Source organism: Coregonus lavaretus (assembly GCF_964263955.1).
Source record: "Coregonus lavaretus genome assembly, chromosome: 40".
Taxonomy (NCBI): domain Eukaryota; kingdom Metazoa; phylum Chordata; class Actinopteri; order Salmoniformes; family Salmonidae; genus Coregonus; species Coregonus lavaretus.
Genome location: NC_140027.1, coordinates 11,002,023 through 11,026,501, shown reverse-complemented (window position 1 = coordinate 11,026,501; position 24,479 = coordinate 11,002,023). Strand labels below are relative to the sequence as shown.

Here is a 24,479-nt window from a genome sequence, read left to right as displayed (position 1 = left end):
GTATTCACTTCATGTCCCATAGACCAATGTTTCCCAACTCCAGTTCTAGTACCCCCAACAGCACACATTTTTGGTATAGCAGTGGACAAACTCACTTGATTCAACTCATTGAGGGCTTGATAATTAGTTGAATCAGGTGTGCTTGTCTGGGGCTACAACAAAAATGTGTACTGTTGGGGTTACTCAGGGACTGGAGTTGGGAAACACTGCATAGACTGACAAAACATGCAGTGTCAAGATTGTGAGAAGCTGTTGTCCTTATCGGAATCGGGGGATGCCGGTCGTGACATCTCAAAGAAACTGGATGAGCGAGAGGCCTTTCTTGAACCAGAGGTCTTTTTCGATTTGAGCAGTTGAAGCATCTCGGCCAGCTGTGCCTCCACCACCGCCATGCGGCCATTTAGAGACCCGATGTCTCCCCTAAGTTGCTGCTTCAGCTCCAGGAAAGAGGCGTGCATGGTCTGTACGGGTATAGGACAAACAACCAGCTTCCCTTCTGACTGCACAGGGCTCTGGTCCTGTGGAGTGCGGGCGTCACCCACGTTATCTAAGCGCAGGTCGCTCTTAGTAATACCGCTGTCACAAGAGTCTGTCTTCTTGAGAGACATCTCGTTATGGGACTTAGTCCTGTCCGGCAAGGTCTCCAAGGACTCGGCGTTAGAAACGCTGCTCCACGACTCTGCTTTCACAACAGACTCTTTGAAACGACCCCAGCCCTTTTTGGTCTTTGGTGGAGGCTCTGCGGACTTGCAGCCTACGAGGTTTCCGTTTTGGATGGCGGGGGCATGAAGCATGACTCGGCTAGAAGGCCTGGAGGACAAAGACGATGATGTGGACGAAGCTGTGGGAGTGGCAGGGCTCTCGGTCACCATGATGATGCTGGTAGAGGCGAGGACCTCGTGGACCTTGGTTTGCTCCAGTTGGACGATGCCCTTCTCCACGTCCGGTGGCTCCCCCTGACTGGCTCGCTCCGCTGCCAGTCGCGCCTCCTTCTGCTGCCGGAAGCGCTGGAAGAGGCGACGGACGGGGTGGTCCGGAGGAAGGTTCAGAGGGGCCTCGTTATTCCTCTTGAGCATCTCCTCTTCCTCGCGTTTCACATCACTGATCTTCCGGAACACTATCTGTAACAAGAAAACAGAACATCAGGTTCGGATCAAGCCCATCTTAAATCTATTGGGTCCAAAATGAAATGTGCTGCATTACATCTACTCAATGGGTTACCCTTGAAGGATTTTAACTTTCTTGAAGTATTTCTTTGGACACTTAAACGTTTCTAAACTGAAGGATAAGAGCATAATGTCACTCAGCCTCCAAACATACACTACATGACCAAAAGTATGTGGAGACCTGTTCGTCAAACATCTCATTCCAAAATCATGGGCATTATTATGGAGTTGGTCCCTCCTTTGCTGCTACAACAGCATCCACTCTTCTGGGAAGGCTTTTCGCTAGATGTTGGAACATTGCAGCGGGGACTTGCTTCCATTCAGCCACAAGAGCATTAGTGAGGTCGGGCACTGCTGTTGGGCGATTAGGCCTGGCTTGTAGTCGGCGTTCCAATTAATCGCAAAGGTGTTCGATGGGGTTGAGGTCAGGTCTCTGTGCAGGCCAGTCAAGTTCTTCCACACCGATCTCGACAAACCATTTCTGTATGGACCTCGCTTTGTAAACAGGGGCATTGTCATGCTGAAACAGGAAAGGGCCTTCCCCAAACTGTTGCCACAAAGTTGGAAACACAGAATCGTCTAGAATGTCATTGTATGCTGTAGTGTTAAGATTTCCCTTCACTGAAACTAAAGGGCCTACCCCGAACCATGAAAAACAGCCCCCATTTTTCTATGATGTTATTCGACATGGAAGGTCAGATGGTGGTGATGTCCTAAGAAAGAGGTACTGTAATTCTTTCATGAAGCAAAAGCGTCGGAACAATAAAGTGTTGGCATTTGGGAATAGTTCATGCCTCATAGGGGAAGTTGGCACTGACTAACCAGGTTTGACTGTAATTCAAAGCTCAATCGTAGAGAGTTTGGAAGTGGTCATGTTTAATTCGATAAAATGTAGGCAATATTGCGCAACATCATTACTATAAACATGTGGAACTGGCACGTTAGCATCGACTAGTAGGCTACAACTCTGAGGACACAAACGCTCACTGCCCTAAAAATATCAGTGTGGTTTTTGTTTGTCTCATTCATTTCATTTCTTTATTTATTTCATTTTGAATGGCCAGCTGGAAGCTCACGGGAACAAGAAGTCTGCATTGTGTTTATGTAACACAGTGGTCTTTATTTAGCTACACAAACACAAAGCAGTAGCGGCAAAAAGTAAAGCAGCTTCCGCTCACCATAGTTATTTATCGAGGCAGTGGAAATGCAAAGTGTGACCCCTTTTAAAAGTGTGACACAAAACAATACACAAATAAATAAGTAATGTATGGGGATAGGAAACGTAATCAAAAGACCATTGTTGGCTACGGTACTATATCAATAAAGGGATTTTACACTTGCACAGCTAATCTTTATAATTTTTCAGACCACACACTCAGTTGGCGAATATACAATGAGCTAATTGTGCAAAGACATGTGAATGCATTTGGTTAACTTTAATTGAACTTTGAATGAATTCCTTAAAGGCATATGAATCCCCCAGCTTCAAATTCCCTTATGCAGTGCATTCGGTAAGTATTCAGACCCGTTGACTTTTTCCACATTTTGTTACATTACAGCCTTATTCTAAAATGGATGTTGTTGTTTTTTATCCTCATCAGTCTACACACAATACCCCATAATGACTAAGTGAAAACTGGTTTTTAGAATGTTGTGCAAATTTATAAAAAATGAAAAACAGAAATACCTTATTTACATAAGTATTCAGACCCTTTGCTATGAGACTCGAAATTGAGCTCTGGTGCATCCTGTTTCCATTGATGATCCATTAGATGTTTCTACAACTTGATTGGAGTTCACCTATGGTAAATTCAATTGATTGGACATTATTTGGAAAGGCACACACCTTTCTATATAAGGTCCCACAGTTCACAGTGCATGTCAGAGCAAAAACCAAGCCATGAGGTCGAAGGAATTGTCCGTAGCGCTCTGAGACAGGATTGTGTCAAGGCACAGATCTGGGGAAGGGTCCCAAAACATTTCTGCAGCATTGAAGGTCACCTAGAACACAGTGGCCTCCATCATTCTTAAACGGAAGAGGTTTGAAACTATCGAGACTCTTCCTAGAGCTGGCTGCCCGGCCAAACTGAGCAATCAGGGGAGAAAGGCCATGGTGAGGGAGGTGACCAAGAACCCGATGGTCACTCTGACAGAGCTCCAGAGTTCCTCTGTGGAGATGGGAGAACCTTCCAGAAGGACAACCATCTCTGCAGCACTCCACCAATCAGGCCTTTATGGTAGAGTGGCCAGACGGAAGCCACTCCTCAGTAAAAGGCACATGACAGCCCGCTTGGAGTTTGCCGAAAGGCACCTAAAGACTCTCAGATCATGAGAACCAAGATTCTCTGGTCTGATGACACCAAGATTGAACTCTTTGGCCTGAATGCCAAGTGTCACGTCTGGAGGAAACCTGGCACCATCCCTACGGTGAATCATGGTGGTGGCAGCATCATGCTGTGGGGATGTCTTTCAGCGGCAGGGACTGCTAGACTAGTCAGGATCGAGGCAAAGGTGAACGGAGCAAAGTACAGGGAGATCCTTGATAAAAACCTGCTGCAGAGCGCTCAGGACCTCAGACTAGGGTGAAGATTCACCTTCCAACAGGACAACAACCCTACAACCCTGGTCCTCTGTAGCTCAGCTGGTAGAGCACGGCGCTTGTAACGCCAAGGTAGTGGGTTCGATCCCCGGGACCACCCATACACAAAAATGTATGCACGCACGACTGTAAGTCGCTTTGGATAAAAGCGTCTGCTAAATGGCATATTATTATTATTATTATTATAAGCACACAGCCAAGACAACGTAGGAGTGGCTTCGGGACAAGTCTCTGAATGTCCTTGAGTGGCCCAGCCAGATCCCAGACTTGAACCCGATCGAACATCTCTGGAGAGACCTGAAAATAGCTGTGCAGCGACGCTCCCCATCCAACCTGACAGAGCTTGAGAGGATCTGCAGAGAAGAATGGGAGAAACTCCCCAAATACAGGTGTGCCAAGCTTGTAGCGTCAAACCCAAGAAGACTCGAGGCTGTAATCGCTGCCAAAGGTGCTTCAACAAAGTACTAAATAAAGGGTCTGAATACTTATGTAAATATGCAAAACTTTATAAAAACCTGTTTTTGCTTCGTCATTATGAGCTACAGCCTCCTGTAGCTCAGTTGGTAGAGCATGGCGCTTGCAACACCAGGGTTGTGGGTTCGATTCCCACGGGGGGCCATTATGAAAAATGTATGCACTCACTAACTGTAAGTCGCTCTGGTGAGGAGCATCTGCTAAATAACTAAAATGTAAAATGGGTATAGTGTGTAGATTGATGAGGGAATAAAGCAATTTAATCCATTTAGAATAAGGCTGTAAAGTAACAAAATGTGGATAAAGTCAAGGGCTCTGAATACTTTCCGAATGCACTGTATATGCTATTTGTGCAAAGAACCAAAAATACTTTGCTCTCTTGGAGATTAAGCACCTTTGCATACATCTGGTAAATACTGTTTTCATACCATCTCTTTAACCTAAGATACATTCAGGTTATCATATTTTCAAAGAGAAGCTTAATTCCTGCAGCTATGAGCGCAGGTATGGTTTTGGAAGCATTTATTTGAAACCTTGAACTTGTATTAGTCTAACCAAGTAACTGAAATGAATTGGTTATCTCGTCACATCAGATATTTCAAACTGCAAATGCAGTTTTAGCTGTCCGTTCAAACAGAGGCCATCTATGACTAATACATATTCAGACTCTTCTCCAGAGGCTGCTCCAAAAGGCATAGACTATCCCACAGTGCAAATTACATTTGTGTATTCATGAAGCACAATCCACTGAACAGCCAATCAGATCTTTTGTATTTTTGGCAGAGCAGAGAGCTGTGATGATAACTCCTTGACCTGAGGAAGGGCTAAAAAGTAGTGCTGAGTGATTAACCAATGTCGGTACAATTATTTTAATTCCATTTTATTTATTTTTTCTGTGAGCTCAATGCGCACATTGCACAGTTTCTCTAGAGATAAAATCATATCCAGCCTGAACTGTGTGATGGTAGGGAGTTGAAGTTTCCAACAGGCCAATATTCTACATAGTTCAGTGCATAAAACGTGGTAATTAACTACAATGACAGTAATCCATTGTGCATCTACTTTTCCGGTCTGTGTTTCGTTTATGCCTTCTAAGGAAGCGGCAGAAGAATGCAGGGTCATGAGGGGATATAGAGAACAGCTGTTGCTTCGCGAGGTGTCTGTACCTAAAATACATTTTCTAAGTGATTGACAGTTGGTATTCGTAGTCATAAAAGTATGCCTTATTTACTTTGAAGAACTAGAAAATAGTGATTTTGTCAGACAGCAGATGCAGAAGCTCTATAGAGATGATGACTTGGAATGAAATAGTCATCAAATAAAACAAATGTAATATAATAAAATATTTCAGTGTAAAGTCAAGTAATATGAATAAATGATGGTTAATAAGTGATAAGCAGTGTTGGGCAGTCACTACCATCATGGGACTTTTATTAAATCGTTTTATTCTGTGTTACAGCATTCAACCCAAATAATCGAAACCAAAAAACTTGATAATTTTTTATAATCGAACCAGAACAGAACCGACCTCAAAAAGCACTAATCGCTCAGAACTACTAAAAAACGAATGCAAGTGGTGGGTGCCTAAAAATGGAACGAGGGTGAATTTTCTCCTCTCCGCTTCTCAATGCATATGCTGCTATAGAAATAGAATGAATAGAATCTCCATTCAAGTCAACGATGGCATACTGGGTGGACTGGCGGCCATTGCGAGTGTATCCATAGGAGCAAAGCAGGAAGTAAAAGCAGGAAGTGCACCCATCAATATGTGCTGTGATTTGTTGACTCAACTGACATAAAAAATGTAATAAAAACATTCCATTGCATGAGCCACATCAGGTAACATCATTTGAATGAACATTCTACATTACCATGGAAATTATTGCATCACAATACCAGGCAGCCATTGTGAGTGTACCAACTCGCTAACGACCCTTAAAAAAAAAGATTACAGTTTTGAAACTGCAGTAAAAGTGCAGTAATTGCAGTCGACTGTGGTATTTTGGACGCAGTAATTACAGAATAACTGCGGTGTATTCCAGTTGAACTACAGTTATAATGCACTCTAACTGCAGGTACACTGCAAAATTACTGCAGAAAAAAACCCTGTTATTTTGGACACAGTATTTTCAGCATACTGCAGTTATAATGCACTCTGACTGCAATCTTTTTTCATAAGGTGACCATCAGGTCGCTAATGGCGTGGGCCCAGTTGCATAAAACATCTTAAGTGCTTCCCTTAAGGGAATCATTTTCCCTTACCTAAGGGAATTGTTTAAGGGCGTTGCATAGAGCCGCTCAAATATTTCCTTGGGTAAGGGCATACTTAAGGGGTTTTACGGTAGTTTGAAGGCATGTATGGCAGAAAGAGTATCTGGTTACCATGGAGAATGCCTGATTCACTGACTAAAGGCCTCAAAGAGATCGCTTTCATTTTATGAGAGCAAAATAGAAGTTCTACAATCAAGACAGGATAACCAAATTCTTCAGAAGATAATAAATCACATTTCTTGTAGTTACTTTTTTCTCAACTTGTTTATATTACTTTCTAGTACGTCAAGCTAGCTTACAGAGTAGCTATAGCTAACTAGCCAGCTAGCTTTGTAGCCATGGATTGTGCACATTCCATTGTTTAGCTAAGTAGCAAGCTGCTTGATGTTTTCCATTTGTAACCAGAGCAGATGAAAGCAACATTCACCTCCACAAATGCTGTTTACATTGATATCCATACTGAATGAAGCAGTTAAGGGACCTCATGGCCACTTACATTTTCACTTAATTTAAGGGGGAAATTAACCTTAAAATGTTTTGTGCAACAGACTTAAAGTAAAGGAAACTTTAAAGGAAAAGATATGGGGGAAATTAACTTCAGACGTTTTATGCAACCTGGCCCTGGTACTCAGTGCTCTATTGTCCTCTAACCACATCAAAATCACTTCGAACACTTATCATCAAAACAGTATCGTGCTTTTAAAACTCACCTCACTGTGATGATCAATTTGAAGAAAGAAGTTCAACAACAGGTTGAAACTGGGTGGTCATTATGGATGTTGTTTCAAAGCCTAACAATGAAATGGACAGCGCATTCTATGGTGATGATTAATTGAAAACCGCATATGCATATTAGAGCCTATGTACAGTGGGGGAAAAAAGTATTTAGTCAGCCACCAATTGTGCAAGTTCTCCCACTTAAAAAGATGAGAGAGGCCTGTAATTTTTATCATAGGTACACGTCAACTATGACAGACAAAATGAGAAAAAATATCCAGAAAATCACATTGTAGGATTTTTAATGAATTTATTTGCAAATTATGGTGGAAAATAAGTATTTGGTCACCTACAAACAAGCAAGATTTCTGGCTCTCACAGACCTGTAACTTCTTCTTTAAGAGGCTTCTCTGTCCTCCACTCGTTACATGTATTAATGGCACCTGTATGAACTTGTTATCAGTATAAAAGACACCTGTCCACAACCTCAAACAGTCACACTCCAAACTCCACTATGGCCAAGGCCAAAGAGCTGTCAAAGGACACCAGAAACAAAATTGTAGACCTGCACCAGGCTGGGAAGACTGAATCTGCAATAGGAAAGCAGCTTGGTTTGAAGAAATCAACTGTGGGAGCAATTATTAGGAAATGGAAGACATACAAGACCACTGATAATCTCCCTCGATCTGGGGCTCCACCCCGTGGGGTCAAAATGATCACAAGAACGGTGAGCAAAAATCCCAGAACCACACGGGGGGACCTAGTGAATGACCTGCAGAGAGCTGGGACCAAAGTAACAAAGCCTACCATCAGAAACACACTACGCCGCCAGGGACTCAAATCCTGCAGTGCCAGACGTGTACCCCTGCTTAAGCCAGTACATGTCCAGGCCCGTCTGAAGTTTGCTAGAGTGCATTTGGATGATCCAGAAGAGGATTGGGAGAATGTCATATGGTCAGATGAAACCAAAATATATATTTTTGGTAAAAACTCAACTCGTCGTGTTTGGAGGATGAGTTGCATCCAAAGAACACCATACCTACTGTGAAGCATGGGGGTGGAAACATCATGCTTTGGGGCTGTTTTTCTGCAAAGGGACCAGGACGACTGATCTGTGTAAAGGAAAGAATGAATGGGGCCATGTATCGTGAGATTTTGAGTGAAAACCTCCTTCCATCAGCAAGGGCATTGAAGATGAAACGTGGCTGGGTCTTTCAGCATGACAATGATCCCAAACACACCGCCCGGGCAACGAAGGAGTGGCTTCGTAAGAAGCATTTCAAGGTCCTGGAGTGGCCTAGCCAGTCTCCAGATCTCAACCCCATAGAAAATCTTTGGAGGGAGTTGAAAGTCCGTGTTGCCCAGCGACAGCCCCAAAACATCACTGCTCTAGAGGAGATCTGCATGGAGGAATGGGCCAAAATGCCAGTGTGTGAAAACCTTGTGAAGACTTACAGAAAACGTTTGACCTGTGTCATTGCCAACAAAGGGTATATAACAAAGTATTGAGAAACTTTTGTTATTGACCAAATACTTATTTTCCACCATAATTTGCAAATAAATTCATTAAAATTCCTACAATGTGATTTTCTGAAAAAAAAATTCTCATTTTGTCTTTCATAGTTGACGTGTACCTATGATGAAAATGACAGGCCTCTCTCATCTTTTTAAGTGGGAGAACTTGCACAATTGGTGGCTGACTAAATACTTTTTTTCCCCACTGTATATGCATAGGCCTACAGTATGTACAGTATGAGACCAAGCCCGAAACCCCCCCCCCCCCCCCCCCGAATTAAAATAATGACTGTGCCGTTCCACAATACATAGCCTACCGCATATTACGCACAACAACAAAAAACAGATTTTAAGATGTCTTTGGTACATAATTGGTCTAACCTATACTCCAAAATTAAACAAATAACAGTAATCGCCTTTGAGTGTGGACTGTATTATTATGCATACTGGATGGACTGGTTACTTTATGCTACGCTTCAAACGTTCTATTCTTGAGTCAAATTGAATCGTGACAATGGAATAATGTAAGGGTCAGGGGAATTTAAAAGGTCTTGGTAGTCTTATAATAAAACAGAGATGAAGAACAAGAGAGTAGTTAGTACATAATGCTTTGTAGAGTGGATTATTGTAGCTTGTTGTTTAATGTTATTGGGCCCCGTGTAGCTCAGTTGGTAGAGCATGGCGCTTGCAACGCCAGGGTTGTGGGTTCGTTTCCCACGGGGGGCCAGTATGAAAATGTATGCACTCACCAACTGTAAGTCGCTCTGGATAAGAGCGTCTGCTAAATGACTAAAATGTAAAATGTAAATATGAAACAGCTGGTTCCTTAGGTAGAAATCATGTAGATCACCGTGTTATTAGGAAATACAGCACAAATACTGTAGTTCAGATTATTGGATTAGATTTAGATTAGATTTAGACCTGTATCGCAGAATTCTCACAAGATCAGTAATACTGACTGAAACTTGACCAGCAACCTTTCCCGAGAGTTTCTTAATACAGATATCTTCGATTGGTGAAAAATACATAAAAACCTTATAGAGCAGGGGGATTTATTTTTTAAATCCTGATGTGTAATGTAAAAAGATCTGTCCTGTGAAGCGACAGCAGAGGATGCAGTATGGAGTATTGCAGGTGGAAGACCAGCGCTGTGCCTACTCAAGCGAGTCAGGGTCATTTCTCACACAGGAGATAATTATTGCACAGTGTGGCAGAACGGGTCCCATGCAGCAGGGCTGGGTTTCAGATCGATCAGGGGAAGGGAGAGGCCGAGAGAGGGGTGGAGAGACAACGAAAGGGAAATAAAGAGGAGAAAAAGAGAATGGGAAGAAGATGGAGAGAGAGACTGGTGATGGTAGACAACAGCCACCTGGTGTTTAACCAGCGTAGGGATTCAGTGGAGGCTGCTGAGGGGAGGACGGCTCATATTATTGGCTGGAATGGAGCGAATGGAATGGCATCAAACCATGTGTTTGATATTATTCCACTGATTCCGCTCAAGCGATTACCACAAGCCCGTCCTCCCAAAATAAGGTGCCACCAACCTCCTGTGATAGGATTTGTCTTTTGATCAAAAAGTTGGTGTTACTTATCTTGTTAATAGTTATGTACTCTGTAGCTGTAGTAGCAGTAGTAGTCATCGTAGCACAACATGGAAGTGGTAGTAAGTATGTGGAAGTAGGTACTGTTTTGTAGTAGTAAAGTATTGCCCAATATGATTGTGAGGGAATATGATTGTAGTGTTTTATCCCTGTTGGCTGGCTTCCACCATGATGTGGTGGCAACATTGCCAGGCTCTGCTTTGACTTTGCCTTTAAAGGACAACTGTCTGGCATTGGTGGTCAATATTATGAACCCTGAACTATCTGATCAGCCAGTCAGAGAAGTATGGGTTTACCTCTCTAGGGTCTAGTTCTTCTCAAGGTTTTTCTTTACTCCAGTCGCCTTTGCTCTTTGTGGATTTGAGGCCCATGCTTTTTTTTCCGAACACTTCATTTGTAAAAAGTGATATACACATGAAAATGTATTGATTGAATGACTGATTATGAATTGAAATTCTTGGCGCATGGACAGTGATCGAACGAGTGACTAATGTCTCTCAATATATTCCCAGAGCTCGTGTGTTAATCTATTAAACACTTTTTGTGCAAAGCCGCTTGCTGTTGCACTCAAAACTGCAATACTGGAGGTCTTTCACACTTCGTGTTTCTCACCTTGACCTTCTGATTTCTGGTATAGAAGGAATAAATAAATAAAAATCAGTTTCATGGTAAAGCAGAACCGAGAAGAGGATCTGACCATAGCCCTGAAGGAGTTCCCCCACTCACCACCTAGGTTACTTCCCCTTCTGAAATGTCATGTTTTTTTTAACTTTATGCAAATCTCAAGGTCCTTGGTTTGTGCAACATGATTTGGACACAATTAACATCACTAAGGGGCAGTATTTTTAACTTTAGATCTGTGTGTTTGACAAACATTTTCATGCAAGTCTCCCATTGACATCAATGAATGAATTACGTGAAAGTAATGCATGCTTTTCTCAACTTGGAATGGGGCCCCAACTATCTAGATAAAGCATTTATGAATTGTAAACCTTTTACTAGGTAAATTGATAGAACTGCGAAAAGTTACAGGGCGAGGAGTGAGGTTGAATGAGTCATCCATCCTATTTAATTTATATGATGTAACAGTTAAATAAATGTGATATTAAAGATTCATGCATATTTGACATCCATCTTGCAGGCACTATAAGACAAGAAGTTGAAAGCAGCTCTCTCGTCAAATGTAGCAAATGTATGCACTCGCTGTACTGTACAGTGCCTTGCAAAAGTATTCATCCCCCTTGGCGTTTTTCCTATTTTGTTGCATTACAACCTGTAATTTAATGGATTTTTATTTGGATTTCATGTAATGGACATACACAAAATAGTCCAAATTGGTGAAGTGAAATTTAAAAAAATACTTGTTTCAAAAAATTCTACAAAATAAATCACGGAAAAGTGGTGCGTGCAAATGTATTCACCCCCTTTGCTATGAAGCCCCTAAATAAGATCTGGTGCAACCAATTACCTTTAGAAGTCACATAATAAGTTAAATAAAGTCCACCTGTGTGCAATCTAAGTTTCACATGATCTGTCACATTATCTCAGTATATATACACCTGTTCTGAAAGGCCCCAGAGTCTGCATTACCACTAAGCAAGGGGCACCACCAAGCAAGCGGCACCATGAAGACCAAGAAGCTCTCCAAACAGGTCAGGGACAAAGTTGTGGAGAAGTACAGTTCAGGGTTGGGTTATAAAAAAATATCCGAAACTTTGAACATCCCAAGGAGCACCTTTAAATCCATTATAAAATAATGGAAAGAATTTGGCACCACAACAAACCTGCCAAGAAAGGGCCGCCCACCAAAACTCACAGACAAGGAAAGGAGGGCATTAATCAGAGAGGCAACAAAGAGACCAAAGATAACCCTGAAGGAGCTGCAAAGCTCCACAGCGGAGATTGGAGTATCTGTCCATAGGACCACTTTAAGCCGTACACTCCACAGAGCTGGGCTTTACGGAAGAGTGGCCAGAAAAAAGCCATTGCTTAAAGAAAAAAATAAGCAAACACATTTGGTGTTCGCCAAAAGCCATGTGGGAGACTCCCCAAACATATGGAAGAAGGTACTCTGGTCAGATGAGACTAAAATTGAGCTTTTTGGCCATCAAGGAAAACGCTATGTCTGGCGCAAACCCAACACCTCTCATCACCCCGAGAACACCATCCCCACAGTGAAGCATGGTGGTGACAGCATCATGCTGTAGGGATGTTTTTCATCGGCAGGGAAACTGGTCAGAATTGAAGGAATGATGGATGGCGCTAAATACAGGGAAATTCTTGAGGGAAACCTGTTTCAGTCTTCCAGAGATTTGAGACTGGGACAGAGGTCCACCTTCCAGCAGGACAATGACCCTAAGCATACTGCTAAAGCAACACTCCAGTGGTTTAAGGGGAAACATTTAAATGTCTTGGAATGGCCTAGTCAAAGCCCAGACCTCAATCCAATTGAGAATCTGTGGTATGACTTAACGATTGCTGAACACCAACGGAACCCATCCAACTTGAAGGAGCTGGAGCAGTTTTGCCTTGAAGAATGGGCAAAAATCCCAGTGGCTAAATGTGCCAAGCTTATAGAGACATACCCCAAGAGACTTGCAGCTGTAATTGCTGCAAAAGGTGGCTCTACAAAGTATTGACTTGGGGGGGGGGGGGGGGGGGGGGTTGAATAGTTATGCACGCTCAAGTTTTCTGTTTTCTTTGTCTAATTTCTTGTTTGTTTCACAAGAAAAAATATTTTGCATCTTCAAAGTGGTAGGCATGTTGTGTAAATCAAATGATACAACCCCCCAAAAAATCCATTTTAATTCCAGGTTGTAAGGCAACAAAATAGGAAAAATGCCAAGGGGGGTGAATACTTTCGCAAGCCACTGTAAGTCGCTTTGGATAAAAGCGTCTCCCAAGTGGCATATTTATATATATTATGCATTTTCACTTCTCTCACCTCAGATTATGCTGCAATGTCAATAGTTGCATTGACATTTACTTTTTTAAACTAGGCTTGGAGACTTTTGATCATTAATTTGGTTTATCAACTGGCATGAAATTAAGTTTCCAAAATAAATCCAGACTGCATATCCCAGTATCTCTGCTAAGAGCTCATTTCATTTTGTAAAGATAGATCCACAATGGATGTGTCCCTAATTATTCCCTTTTCACAACCGATCTGAGTAAACCACCCAACAAAAATAAACTACACAAATAGGAAGCTACTTCAATCCTTGTTGGTGAATCTGGTCCCGTCTCTCCAGAGTGTATGGTTCATTCATTAAACTTACATAACATAAACCACGTTTCCAACCACAGTTTTTATGCGAGTAAAGTCGTACCGTATAAAAAAAAATCACGATAGCTGTGATGGAAACAGGAAGTTTCGGTACAATTTTATAAATGCTGACAGATTATTTGTTCGTTTGACATGGTGGGATCTTTTTGTGTCAATAAAATTAATTATGCAACAAATGGCGGTGGAAATGCCTTTATGCAGTAAACCTGGAGTCGCGATGACATGGTGTGTGGTCCTCCCACTACGACATAAATATTTGTATTCGTTACATGAAAACTTAAGCGAAGATGTACATTGTGTGCACTCCGTCATCACGCACAAGTCAGTTTGGTGGACCTAGCTACTGTGTCAATTATGCAATCAATTTATTTCTGAAATCAATATGACTTATTATACTCATCAATATTTGACCTTATCGACATTCACTGTCTAAATGCCTAATCAGCTCGTGTTAATGCAAAGGTCTATGAAAGATGGTGGTTGTCGACAGACATCAAAAGCTATTATGATGGGCCTCCAGAATTGGCCCATCAACTGGTGTGTTCATTAGGGCACACGATAGAAAACAACAATGAGCGTTTCTAATTGGACAGGTCCAGGTAGTCCCTCCCTTTGTCAGTTCGTTTTCTTCAATTTGGTGCCTAATGATCACGGACCTGTATCATACCTCACAGCAGGTTCTAGCATTAGCCAAATCAACCCCTCTGGTTACCTAACCTAAAATGTACGGTGGATCAGTGGCTGCCTAAAGAGGCTTATGCACCTGAAAGCTTTTGTAGACTAAACAAAACAATAACCTTGATGACAGCGAGGAAGGTTGCAGATCGTGACTAACCATAATAGGATATGCGGTAAAAGTGAGTCATCGTATTAGTCAACATGACCTCTATTGACTAACATATACTCAAGTTTGAATTGCATGATGACGACAAGGACAGAGGATTGCATCTTGATGAAGCAACAGCACCTTCTGATTAATAAGCTATGTCCTCCTGACGAATACGCTGTGTTTTCTTCAGCGAAATTGAATCAATTTCAGTACTTGATGTTTTATGGAAAATGCTGTGGGTTTTCAGTGATGTTCTCGGTTTACAAGTTATCAATTTCTTGTCTGTATTAAGGCTCTGAGTGTTTGAGTGGGTGTAAAGAGTCAATTAAGAAACGCGCTCATCACTACCATGGTTAACGGCTAGAAGTTTACAGCACTGATATTCAGATCAATAAGACGTTGCGGGCCGATTGTTAAAAAATGGAACATTTATAAAATCATAAAATCATCAATAAAACTGCATCATTAATAATAATCTGTCCAATTATGCATTTATAATATACTATTCAAAGACCATGATGATTGTCATATTGTAACGACCCTCGCTAATGAGCCCACCTTACCATTCCCCCCCAAGTGAGTTAACCCTATTGGAGTGTCTTTAACACAAGCGACCTGGGTTCTATAATATTTTGACAAAGGCTGAGGGAGCATAGTGGAGTTTATATTTTCTTTAGATACCTTATCTTTTTACAGGTAAGGAACAAGCCAGTAACAGGTCAAAATTACAGACAAACAAAAGAGAAACAAGGACATTTTGATAAAAATGGAGGACAAGGTGAATCCATTATTGAGTAATTATTCAGCATTTGTCAAATATCACTTTGTGCAATTACATGTCCCCTGAAAGGAAATATTGCACTACGCAATACAAAGACCGGGAAAGTATTTTTAAGACACATTTCACAGAGAATAAATTATGGTGTAACCCCGTCCCCAGCTATTGAGCGCAATGGGTGGCTGTGTCTGGGAACAAGATTAACTATGGTGAAACAGCAAGGCCAGAGTCACAAATTAAGTGTGAGACACTGACTCGGCATGATGAAGGTAGACTCAGCAATGACATCAGTTCTCGTTTCCCTTCAGACCACTGTTTGGAAAGGACTGGATAGGTGAAAAATAACTTCGGAGTCTATCCAATCATTTTGCCAATCAATAAGATATTGGAGACTATTCAGACACAGTCAGAGAGAGAGCAATGCCCCCGGGCAGCTTACCCTCTTTCTGAGGTTATAGGTGAGCAGCAGGTTGCGGGAGAAGTGGTTGGAGAAGGCCATGTAGAACTCCAGAACTTTCTGCAGAGCGTCACGCTTGATGACGTGGAGGTCGCAGTAGGTCAAGGCCCGAACGTTGGCGCAAGCCTGGGCTAGGGTCACCTCCTTCCAGAAGACGTCCCCAAACACGTCCCCCTTTCCTGTGAAGAGAAAAAACGGGGGATAGAAAGGGGAGAGATAAATAGTGAGGTGAATGATAACAAGGGAATCCCCATCCATCCACAGTGATATGAATCTAACTGCCATGAAGCTAATCTTGCAGCCTTTCATGGTAATACAAAGGCAAAAGCCCAAGGTCATACTTCTATGCTGAAATGTTCTTCAATGCAAACTGTCTGTACAATGTGAACACACAGCAAAACAGACCATTAAAAAAAGAGTGCGTTACGTAACTGGTATTTAAAAAATATCTAGTTTGAGACCAACGGGGGAAAATTATACACAGTGCATTTGTGATACCAATTGTAGAAGCCTTGTCGCCTACAAGGCAAACAGACAATGTACTGAATTGTAAACAACATATTGCAGCGCTTACTAATGAAAAGCTGCATCCCTCACTTCATCGAGCTCCTACTTTTCTGGAAACAGACTCCATAAGCCATGGTTATTAACACATTTGCAGACTTTTTGGTTTTCACACATGAAAATGCAAATCTGTCCCTTTCCAGTGTCCAAATTGGATTGATGAAATGCATCAGACAGCTTAGGGGAGCGTTTGGCATTACAGTACAGTACAGCTTTGAGTGACTGGGTAAATATAGCTTTGTGAATAAAATATACTGGGGGAAAAAAATATACTGAACAAAAATATAAATGTAACATGTAAATCATACGCTGAAATAAAAGATCCCAGAAATGTTCCATACACACAAAAAGCTTATTTCTCTCAAATATTGTGCACAAATTTGTTTACATCCCTGTTAGTGAGCGTTTCTCCTTTGCCAAGATAATCCATCCACCTGACAGGTGTGGCATATTAAGAAGCTAATTAAACAGCATGATCATTACACAGGTGCACCTTGTGCTGGGGACAATAAAAGGCCACTCTAAAATGTGCAGTTGTCGTCACACAACACCAGTGTGTGTAATTTGCATGCTGTGTGTAATTTGCATGTGTGTAATTTGCATGCTGACTGCAGGGATGTCCACCAGAGCTGTTGCCAGATAATTGAATGTTAATTTCTCTACCATAAGCTGCCTCCAACATCGTTTTAGAGAATTTGGCAGTACATTCAACTAGCCTCACAACTGCAGACCACATGTAACCTCGCCAGCCCAGGACCTCCACATCCGGCTTCTTCACCTGCGGGATCATCTGAGACCAGCCACCCGGACAGCTGATGAAACTGAGGAGTATTTCTGTCTGTAATAAAGCCCTTTTGTGGGGAAAAACTCATTCTGATTGGCTGGGCCTGACTCCCAAGTGGGTGGGCCTATGCACTCCCAGGCTCACTCATGGCTGTGTCCCTGCCCAGTCATGTGAAATCCATAGATTTGGGCCTAATGAATTTATTTCAATTGACTGATTTCCTTATATGAACTGTATTAACAGTACAAATCATTGAAATTGTTGCATGTTGCGTTTATATTCAGTATAGATGGGGGAGTACTCTTTATTTTAAAAACATTACATTTATGATTGAAGTTTACTGTTTTGGACCAACCGGTCCCTCACCACAAACAAACAACTGTATACAGCTTTGAACGATGTTCGGACATTAAGGGTTATTTGCATGTGGAAATGTTGCGTAATGCCTGTTAGATGTATGTAGATTTCCGCCTAAATAAATAGTTACTTTTGGGTACGTCGATCATGAGACGGCCATAAGCAATAAGCAGTACGCTACATACTCCAAGAAATATAAAAATCTCACCTTTTCTAGTAAAAATTTATTGCTGAGCTGTACTCACTTTTGAAGACACAAGCTCAATTATATGAAAATATGAAATATATGATTTAGTTGCTATTCAACAAAACTTAATGAATAGGGCTTGAAATGACTTACATGCTTTCTTAATATAGTTACAACCAATTTAGAAAACGACTACTAAGAGTTCACCTTATAACTGTAAAATAGATATGATCATATTTAGTGACACCATTTGGCACCGTTTCTAGAACTGGCGACAGAAAATGTTCTGCCCTGTGTCCTCTGAGTGACGCAGAGACGCCATTCACACACCAGCCGAATCGTTACAACTTCAGCTTTAAGATTGAGTCTGTCTGTGATGAACGCAAAGTGGTTATGTTTCACATCTACAAATAATGTTTGTCAAAGTCGCGTCAATTCAAATCTGGTATTAGGAACAAAAGAGGTCAACACGACTTCTAAGATATACTAGTTATTTTAATTAATGCAAAAACCTTCAATGGTAAATATGATGTTTCGTATATACGGGCTCTCTGTGATACCTCGCAGGACACCCCAGAGAACTAAATCCATTGTTTCAGATTGTTGCTCAAATACTCTGACAGAGAAAGTTTCCCACTTCTCTGCTGGCCAATCAGAGTAAAGAACTGAGTGTGGTTTAAACTTTACTCAGCCAATCCGTTGGTTCAGGGGTTGGTCTCATCTCCTCGGCGCCATTTGTTGCACACTTCAGCCAGGCACAAGTTTATCATAACAACCTATCATAGTGAGAAGAGCCAGCTCCCTTAGACATCATTCCTATGTCCAAGGAAGGCTCACAGATCACAAAGAACCAGTATAGTCTAGCATTTGGAGGCAAATCCTTATCTCCCTTTTCCCCCTAAAACAGCTCTTCACATCAATCACAGCCTGCCAGGTGTCACAGCCTACATTAGCCCAGTCAAGAATGCATTCTTTCTAAGTTAGTCATCCCATCAATTTAGGAGAATAATAAATACCCAATATGTTCGTTTTTTTAAAAATTAAACTTGAAATAAAACCATTTGTGTTTATCGTAGAGCAATGGGAATACTTTCTTTCAGCACAGAAGCTTCTTAGCTCCCCAGTGGTATATGGCATGTCAGAGTGCAACGTGTCCTTCCACCACAATTGATGGACAGTCCAACCAGTGAATGAAAGTGTAATGGGACTTCACAGCTTCAAGTGGTGTCAAATTTCACATCGACACGACACCTATACTCCCGCAACCGTAAGAAGCAGGGCTTTAGCCGAGTGTACGGTGTCTACAGACACATTTATAAGTGAAAATGACGGTCGGAAGCAGTACCAGAACCACGCTACTCCCAACTTTAGGGGAGTTTACATCCAAGAGTTAAAGCGTCAATTAGCAGTAGAAAAAATAACGAAGTGAAGTCCCCGCCCCTGTTTCGGTAAAAAGCTGAGGGATGGGGCTGGAGAAATGTTACCGCTCTCAAATTCATAGACAAGCTATGGATGCAAGGACTGACCATCCATGATATAACAATTATAGTTTTAACCATGTTTTGAGGCTATATAGTGTTTGTTTGGATTTACTTTGTTTACAAATATTGAACTTAAACAAGCTTATATTTTGGGATCTGATGGGGTACGACAGTTGAACTAAGCTCATGAGGCATTTATAAGTTATATTCTTCAAGAATAAATGGGTACAAAACTGGATGTAGCAACTGCTGATTGTCCCATTAAAGGGACATTTCACTCAGAAATGAAAGTTGTCAGATGTTTTCAGGCCTCGAAAGTAGAGTAATGTCAAGATGAAATAACCTCCCACAACATCGGTTGTGTAGATACCTCCCAAACTAATGGAAAAGATAAGCAATGTCTAATTTCCTGGTTTCTTTCGGTGCTTGACTTTTCATTCATTTGGGGTGGAGGAATACAGCTGGACCTACACACTCGACGTTGTCACGTGGTTTCATCTTGACATATGATTACTTTAGAGGTCTGAAAACATTTGACAACCTTGGATTTGAAAGTGAAATTAATGTCCCTTTTAGATTAATTAACAGACAAACAGCTTGTCATTTGTGTCACCATGGCTTGCTTTTTGGGAGACTCTTTCTGCCCTTGGATGATACTTGAGATGATATGTGAAAAATGGGTATGACAAGTCAAATTTAATGGACTCAAGCCACATCTGGCACAAATTGCTTTAATGACAAGTTACCCATACTAACCCAATGGGAAGAGGATATTAACATAGTATTTTTGACACTGTGAATATTAACACAGGCTTAGGCCCTATTCCCACTACGAGAGATGGAGAGTCTGAGGAGCAGATTGGCGAAAGATATATACTTTTCAATTCACATTACATCCTTGCCTTACCTTTCGTTGTGGCTGGCAATGCGACATTCTTGGTCCGCAGCTCAAATTTACCATAAATATCACAGTAGCCATTAGCCAGTAAGCACAAACTATTTAACAATCCAAGCAACTTTTCTTCTAAAACATACTACAATATTGAATAATGAAACCAAACCATATTACACTCTTGAATAATGCAACAATCCACAAGCATATGCAGACAAAGGACTTATTTTCGCATCCGTACACATTAAATTAGCTGACAACACACAGCTAACTCCTGCTAACTAACATGAATATGCATCATGATCAAGTAACGTTAGCATATAAATAATGAACGTTTACCCCTCCCATACGACTATAAAAGTAAAGTAACGTTATCATACAGTGTCATTCATATTATAATATAGGCTACACAGCTAGGTCACATTAGCTAGGTAAACAAAATAATTTCTGCATTCTTACAAACGTGCTAGCTGTAGCGGAATGCTGACGTTTAGCTGAACCATAGCTAGATAGAAGCTCTTAGGCTTACACTAGCTACCATATTAAAGTTACCTTAGAACAAACCAGGCTTCATTTTATCAATATCATGGAAGTCATTATATTAGGTGGTTGGCCGAAGCCGAAAGACATGAACTTGATCAATCCCTGTCGAGGGAGGATCAGATTTTTTGTATATGACCGTAAAACATTATTATGATGACTATAACACATTCTTATGATGACTATAACATTTGTTGCTATAACATTTGTTGGCACCTTCAATTCTTGCACATTTTCTCATAAGAAGTATATTTCACCACTCTGTCTGCTCAGGGAAATTTGCCCAAATGCTCAACTTGGAACCAAATCAGAACTCCCGTACATATCCCTTGTGATGGCGGCAGCCAATGGCCTGCATCTATCTACGATGTAAACACAGCCTCTGGTGAAAATGTGACAGGTTAAAGGACATATTCATAGCCTGTTATACACTAAAAAGTATTAGTAAGTTCATGGTATGTAAGGATCTTAAAATATCTAAGGTTAAAAAGATCATGCATCCAGTACTAGTTCATAGAGATTGATAAAATTCATAAATGTGTTAAAATCCGTCAAGTGTAAAAGGGTAAATATTGTAAGAGGAATGTGTAAACGTTATATTGACTACTTTATTTTGTGGTGCCTAATTTAAGGGTAAAAGTGTTAATCTGTGATCTACTAAATGCTCTTAATCTATGAGCCTGAGATCGATTGCTCTGGTCTCCACCCAACTTTCTGGGGAAATCGCGGTCTTTTTTCTCATTATACTAAAGTTTTCAGTGAGGAAACATAACTGCGTCACTCTCGTGATTATTTCTCCCCTTTTTCAGGTACGTTATTGATATAAAACGAGTTAATTTGAATGTAATAACTTGCTAACATGTCAAGAGAGTTTAAGGTATGTGTTAGTAACATCTTGAGTAAGTTAGAGTTAAGTTGAAGAGAGTTATTAGGTGCGTGTGTGAGTGAAACCTGCTTGGTTGCAGCGAAGAATAGCTTCGTACTGAGAGTAGCTGCCATTTTATGTTAATTGTGAATGAGCATGTGCGCTGTTAATAATATATTTGGGGTTATTTGTATAATGTGTTTCGAATACTTTGTTGACATGGTTGATAAATGTAGTTATGGGTTACTGAGCTAAAGCTACTTTGTGTTTGACAGTTATATTGAAACATTTGTATATGTTTTAGTGAATTACAGTTTATGCTGTTGTGACTTGAATAAGCTTTGTACCCTACAACACTCTGGTTCCTGTAGATCTGTTGTTCTGTAAAATGTGGTATTTTTGTAAAAGGATTATACTAAAGTTTTCAGTGAGGAAACATAACTGCGTCACTCTCGTGATTATTTCTCCCCTTTTTCAGGGGCGTAACAAAAACACGAGCTGCTGTCTGATGAATAGGAACATAGCTAGCTCCCAAAGACCGAAATAAGATAAATATCTGTTTAAGTGCACTTCAAATATGCAAAATGCAATATGAATTGTCTTGATCGTATGAAGAGGTAACTCCGTTGACCATTTAGCCAATTTATTGAAAGCTAGCCAATGTTAGTTGGCTAGCCAAAAATTTCTTTTTGATACTAATCCAAAATTTCTTTTTGATACTGTTGCAAAGCTAACTAAAAAGCAGCATTCCCCAAGAGAGGATGGTTTTCACTTCAGCAGTGATAAATTCATGAACTTCTTTGAGGAAAAGATCATGACCATTAGAAAGCAAATTACGGACTCCTCTTTGAATCTGCGTATTCCTCCAGGGCTTAGCTGTCCTGGATCTGCACAGCTCTGCGAGGGCCTGGGATCGGGAGAGACACTTAAGTGTTTTAATACTATATCTCTTGACACAATGATGAAAATAATCATGGCCTCTAAACCTTCAAGCTGCATACTGGATCCTATTCCTACTAAACTGCTGAAGGAGCTGCTTCCTGTGCTTGGCCCTCCTATGTTGAACATAATAAACAGCTCTCTATCCACCGGATGTGTACCAAACTCACTAAAAGTGGCAGTGATAAAGCCTCTCTTGAAAAAGCCAAACCTTGACCCGGAAAATATAAAAAACTATCGGCCTATATCGAATCTTCCATTCCTCTCAAAAATTTTAGAAAAAGCTGTTGCGCAGCAACTCACTGCCTTTCTGAAGACAAACAATGTATACGAAATGCTTCAGTCTGGTTTTAGACCCCATCATAGCACTGAGACTGCACTTGTGAAGGTGGTAAATGACCTTTTAATGGCGTCAGACCGAGGCTCTGCATCTGTCCTCGTGCTACTAGACCTTAGTGCTGCCTTTGACACCATCGATCACCACATTCTTTTGGAGAGACTGGAAACCCAAATTGGTCTACACGGACAAGTTCTGGCCTGGTTTAGATCCTACCTGTCGGAAAGATATCAGTTTGTCTCTGTGAATGGTCTGTCCTCCGACAAATCAACTGTACATTTCGGTGTTCCTCAAGGTTCCGTTTAAGGACCACTATTGTTTTCACTATATATTTTACCTCTTGGGGATGTTATTCGAAAACATAATGTTAACTTTCACTGCTATGCGGATGACACACAGCTGTACATTTCAATGAAGCATGGTGAAGCCCCAAAATTGCCCTCGCTAGAAGCCTGTGTTTCAGACATAAGGAAGTGGATGGCTGAAAACTTTTTACTTTTAAACTCGGACAAAACAGAGATGCTTGTTCTAGGTCCCAAGAAACAAAGAGATCTTCTGTTAAATCTGACAATTCATCTTGATGGTTGTAAAGTCGTCTCAAATAAAACTGTGAAGGACCTAGGCGTTACTCTTGACCCTGATCTCTCTTTTGACGAACATATCAAGACTGTTTCAAGGACAGCTTTTTTCCATCTACGTAACATTGCAAAAATCAGAAATTTTCTGTCCAAAAATGATGCAGAAAAATTAATCCATGCATTTGTTACTTCTAGATTAGACTACTGCAATGCTCTATTTTCCGGCTACCCGGATAAAGCACTAAATAAACTTCAGTTAGTGCTAAATACGGCTGCTAGAATCCTGACTAGAACCAAGAAATTTGATCATATTACTCCAGTGCTAGCTTCCCTACACTGGCTTCCTGTTAAGGCAAGGGCTGATTTCAAGGTTTTACTGTTAACCTATAAAGCGTTACATGGGCTTGCTCCTACCTATCTTTCCGAGTTGGTCCTGCCGTACATACCAATACGTACGCTACGGTCACAAGACGCAGGCCTCCTAATTGTCCCTAGAATTTCTAAGCAAACAGCGGGAGGCAGGGCTTTCTCCTATAGATCTCCATTTCTATGGAACAGTCTGCCTACCCATGTGAGAGACGCAGACTCGGTCTCAACCTTTAAGTCTTTACTGAAGACTTATCTCTTCAGTAGGTCATATGATTGAGTGTAGTCTGGCCCAGGAGTGTGAAGGTGAACGGAAAGGCTGGAGCAACGAACAGCCCTTGCTGTCTCTGCCGGGCCGGTTCCCCTCTCCACTGGGGTTCTCTGCCTCTAACCCTGTTGCAGGGGCTGAGTCACTGGCCTGCTGGTGCTCTTTCATGCCGTCCCTGGGAGGGGTGCGTCACTTGAGTGGGTTGAGTTACTGACGTGATCTTCCTGTCTGGGTTGGCGCCCCCCCCCCCTTGGTTTGTGCTGTGGTGGAGACCTCTGTGGGCTATACTCGGCCTTGTCTCAGGATTGTAAGTTGGTGGTTGGGGATATCCCTCTAGTGGTGCGGGGGCTGTGCTTTGGCGGAGTGGGTGGGGTTATATCCTTCCTGTTTGGCCCTGTCCGGGGGTTTCTTCGGATGGGGCCACAGTGTCTCCGGACCGCTCCTGTCTCAGCCTCCAGTATTTATGCTGCAGTAGTTTATGTGTCGGGGGCTGGGGTTAGTTGGTTATACCTGGAGTACTTCTCCTGTCTTATCCAGTGTCCTGTGTGAATTTAAGTATGCTCTCTCTAATTCTCTCGTTCTCTCTTTCTCTCTGAGAACCTGAGCCCTAGGACCATACGTCAGGACT

General features: G+C 41.5%; 1 protein-coding gene across 1 annotated transcript in view; it reads right to left on the bottom strand.

Moving 5' to 3' along the window:
• Positions 1-233: 233 nt before the first annotated feature.
• Positions 234-24,479, bottom strand: part of LOC311113644 (voltage-gated delayed rectifier potassium channel KCNH1-like) — a gene marked incomplete at both ends in the record, with an annotated part of 65,832 nt that continues 41,586 nt past the window's right edge. Inside the window, 2 exons of the mRNA XM_084156912.1 lie at positions 234-1,121; positions 15,676-15,872. Coding sequence (XP_084013038.1) covers positions 234-1,121; positions 15,676-15,872 — 1,085 coding nt within the window. The remainder of the gene's footprint in view (positions 1,122-15,675; positions 15,873-24,479) is intronic.